Source organism: Merops nubicus, unplaced genomic scaffold (assembly GCF_000691845.1).
Source record: "Merops nubicus isolate BGI_N331 unplaced genomic scaffold, ASM69184v1 scaffold22275, whole genome shotgun sequence".
Classification (NCBI taxonomy): Eukaryota; Metazoa; Chordata; class Aves; order Coraciiformes; family Meropidae; genus Merops; species Merops nubicus.
Window position 1 is genome coordinate 31,198 of NW_008609255.1, and position 2,538 is coordinate 33,735.

The 2,538-nt window shown below is 42.2% G+C and overlaps 1 protein-coding gene across 1 annotated transcript in view; it reads right to left on the reverse strand.

Annotated features, from left to right (window-relative positions):
* The window catches only part of LOC103773189 (unconventional myosin-IXa-like), a gene marked incomplete at its 3' end in the record, with an annotated part of 20,600 nt that extends 18,300 nt beyond the window's left edge, over nt 1–2,300 (reverse strand). Inside the window, exons 1-3 of the mRNA XM_008940548.1 lie at nt 2,177–2,300; nt 1,709–1,758; nt 654–748 (exon numbers count right to left, since the gene is read on the reverse strand). Of these exons, the coding sequence (XP_008938796.1) occupies nt 654–748; nt 1,709–1,758; nt 2,177–2,300 (269 nt within the window). The remainder of the gene's footprint in view (nt 1–653; nt 749–1,708; nt 1,759–2,176) is intronic.
* Between the last annotated feature and the right edge of the window lie 238 nt (nt 2,301–2,538).

Here is a 2,538-nt window from a genome sequence, read left to right on the forward strand (position 1 = left end):
TGCTGCAGCCCTCCGCAGGAGGAGGAGGGTTTGAGACACAGCTGGATGGTCCCGTGAGCTTTATTTCAGCATCTCTTCTGCTACCTCAACTGGAGAACCACGATGGAGACCAGCACCTCTTTGGAATGGCCCAGGGGTAAAAAGAGGCCCTAATTGGTTAGGGGCTGGGTTGAAGAGAGATTTCAGGGTGGAGACAGAAGCATATGGGGATTTAGAGAGAGATCAAGAAGAGTCAGTCTCCATGGTCTCTGTAACACTCATCAGGCAGCTGGAGATTAAACCCTCCCCTTGGCTTTCGCTTCCTGCCTCTTCACTGAGCCTCTGCTTCCCACCATCTGTTCCAGCCTCACAACCAAAATGTTCCACTTCTCTAAGTTCTTAACTTCCCTAAGAGCTAAATGTTCCACTTCAGCTTCATGATAATGGTGACTTCATGACTGAGAAAAGCTCAACGTGCAGCTCAGCTAAGGCAAATTTTCACGCTAATGGATTTAAATATGCTAAAAATTAGGGGTTTTTTTTCCCCCTTTCTCCATTTTGAGAACCACACTGGCCAGAAAACCCACACTTTCTTTTTAGTGCACTGTCTACAACAGCTTATTTAGGCCCCTTGTGCAGGTATGTAGAGCATCATCAACCCAGTCCCCACTTACCCTCGCACGGTGCCTGTCTCCTGATAATTCACCTGAATAAATTTTCCAAAACGACTCGAGTTGTTGTTATGAGCTGTCTTGGCATTTCCAAAAGCCTGTGAAAAGAGAGAGAGATGCCATTGTTAGGTCCAAAAAGACTGACCTTATTTATGTGCACATCATCAGTGACTCCTCTTTGGGCCTTTTGCTGTTGCTGTGTAATTAATAAAAAGCATTTGGTGGAAGTCAGTTGAATGATTTAGAAAATACTACAATGAGCTTCTGGGGACCATATTCATTTTTAGTTTGCTATTCCTGAAGGGCAGATAAACACTGTTTAAAAAGAAAGTGTTAGCTGTACAAGAGATTTAATATTTGAAGTCATTCTAGTCTATATTAAGGCTAAGCTTTATTCATTTAAATAAAAAGTACACTGCTCCAACAAGACTCTGCATTTTAATGAGCTAGAGGAAGCTGCTTTTTAATAATATATGGAATTAGGGGAAAAAAACGCTTTGAAGGCTACTCAGATGTCAGACATTGTCATATGTAGCACCATCATAACCCAGCACTTCAGACACTGTCATTTCAATTCGCTGCTGTTTCTTCCAAAAGCAAAATGCTTTTAAGTCTTGATTACACAAAGCTTTTCTTAAACCCCGCCTTACCTAATGCAGAGACTCCTTTGTTGCCATTTAAAAGAAATCCCTGAACAGAAGAGATGTTGGGAAGTAGTAAAACCACACCTTAGATTCTCCAAAACCTGGGATTTTCGGCTGTGCCTAAATCACTTCAACAACAATCCAGCCCAGGGTGCCAGAACCTGTCAGACTGCCAGGTCCAATTAATGTTTCATTTATTAAACCAATTTTGAGAATCATTCACCTTCTCTTGTAAGCCAGACTTATTTAAGGTAATTACACACAGGATCATTTCTAAGTGGTGTTTGCGTATGGATGTTGAATTACACTTACAAACAGTTTGTGCTGAGGCTTAAAATCAGAGCTCAGCTCCAAGCTCCTGAGAGATTTATTCCCTACTCAGTTTTTTATTAGAAAAGATTAAAAGGGATTTACATTGATAATCTGAAGTTTTTCAGATGACCTTCTGAGATTTAACTTTGTGACTAAAAGCGGAAAATAAAAGGCCAAATTAAGTGAAACCTTGGTGAAAAAGCATCAGACACCTTCCACACCTGCATGACATGTCTTCTCATGGCTGCTGGTATCCTCCCAGGCAGATTAATTTGGTAATCTGGCTAGACTGAATGACTGAAGAACTGAAGGAGGTTTGCTAACACAACACCGACCTGATTTTTTCCCCCCAGATTTGAATCCAGGAATTTGTTTCAACTCAAGATGTTGCATATGAATTAGCTTGCGTTGACTAAAACAAGTTCTGGGACAGCTGAAACCTGCCGAGTGAGCAGAGATGATTCCAGATACACAGCTAAGGAACGCTCCCCTGCAAAGGTTTCACATCCTGTCAGGCTGTTTCCACCTATTTGCTGCTTCTTCCCCCCATAAAATGCTTCCTACACCCACCATCCTTCCCCCATTCCACACTCTGGGGAGTGATGAAGATGTTCACACCTCCAGGTGACCACTGACGTTCCTCAAACTCTGCTGTCAATGAAAATCGAATCTTCTTCTCCCCCAGAATCAGCATTTTGGCATTAAAAGATGAGATACTCTTTAACATTTCGAAAGGATTTCCATCTGTCCTCTTCCAGGGATTTCAGTGAGCAGAGACACAGCAAGAAGCTTATAAGCAGAATATGTTGATATTTATAGAAGTATAGACAAGTTTTGGTTGGAAAAGACCTTTAAGATCATCAAAGTCCAACCGTTGCCCCAGCACTGCCAGGTCCCCCCTGACTCGTGTCCCTCAGGACCACATCTCCATG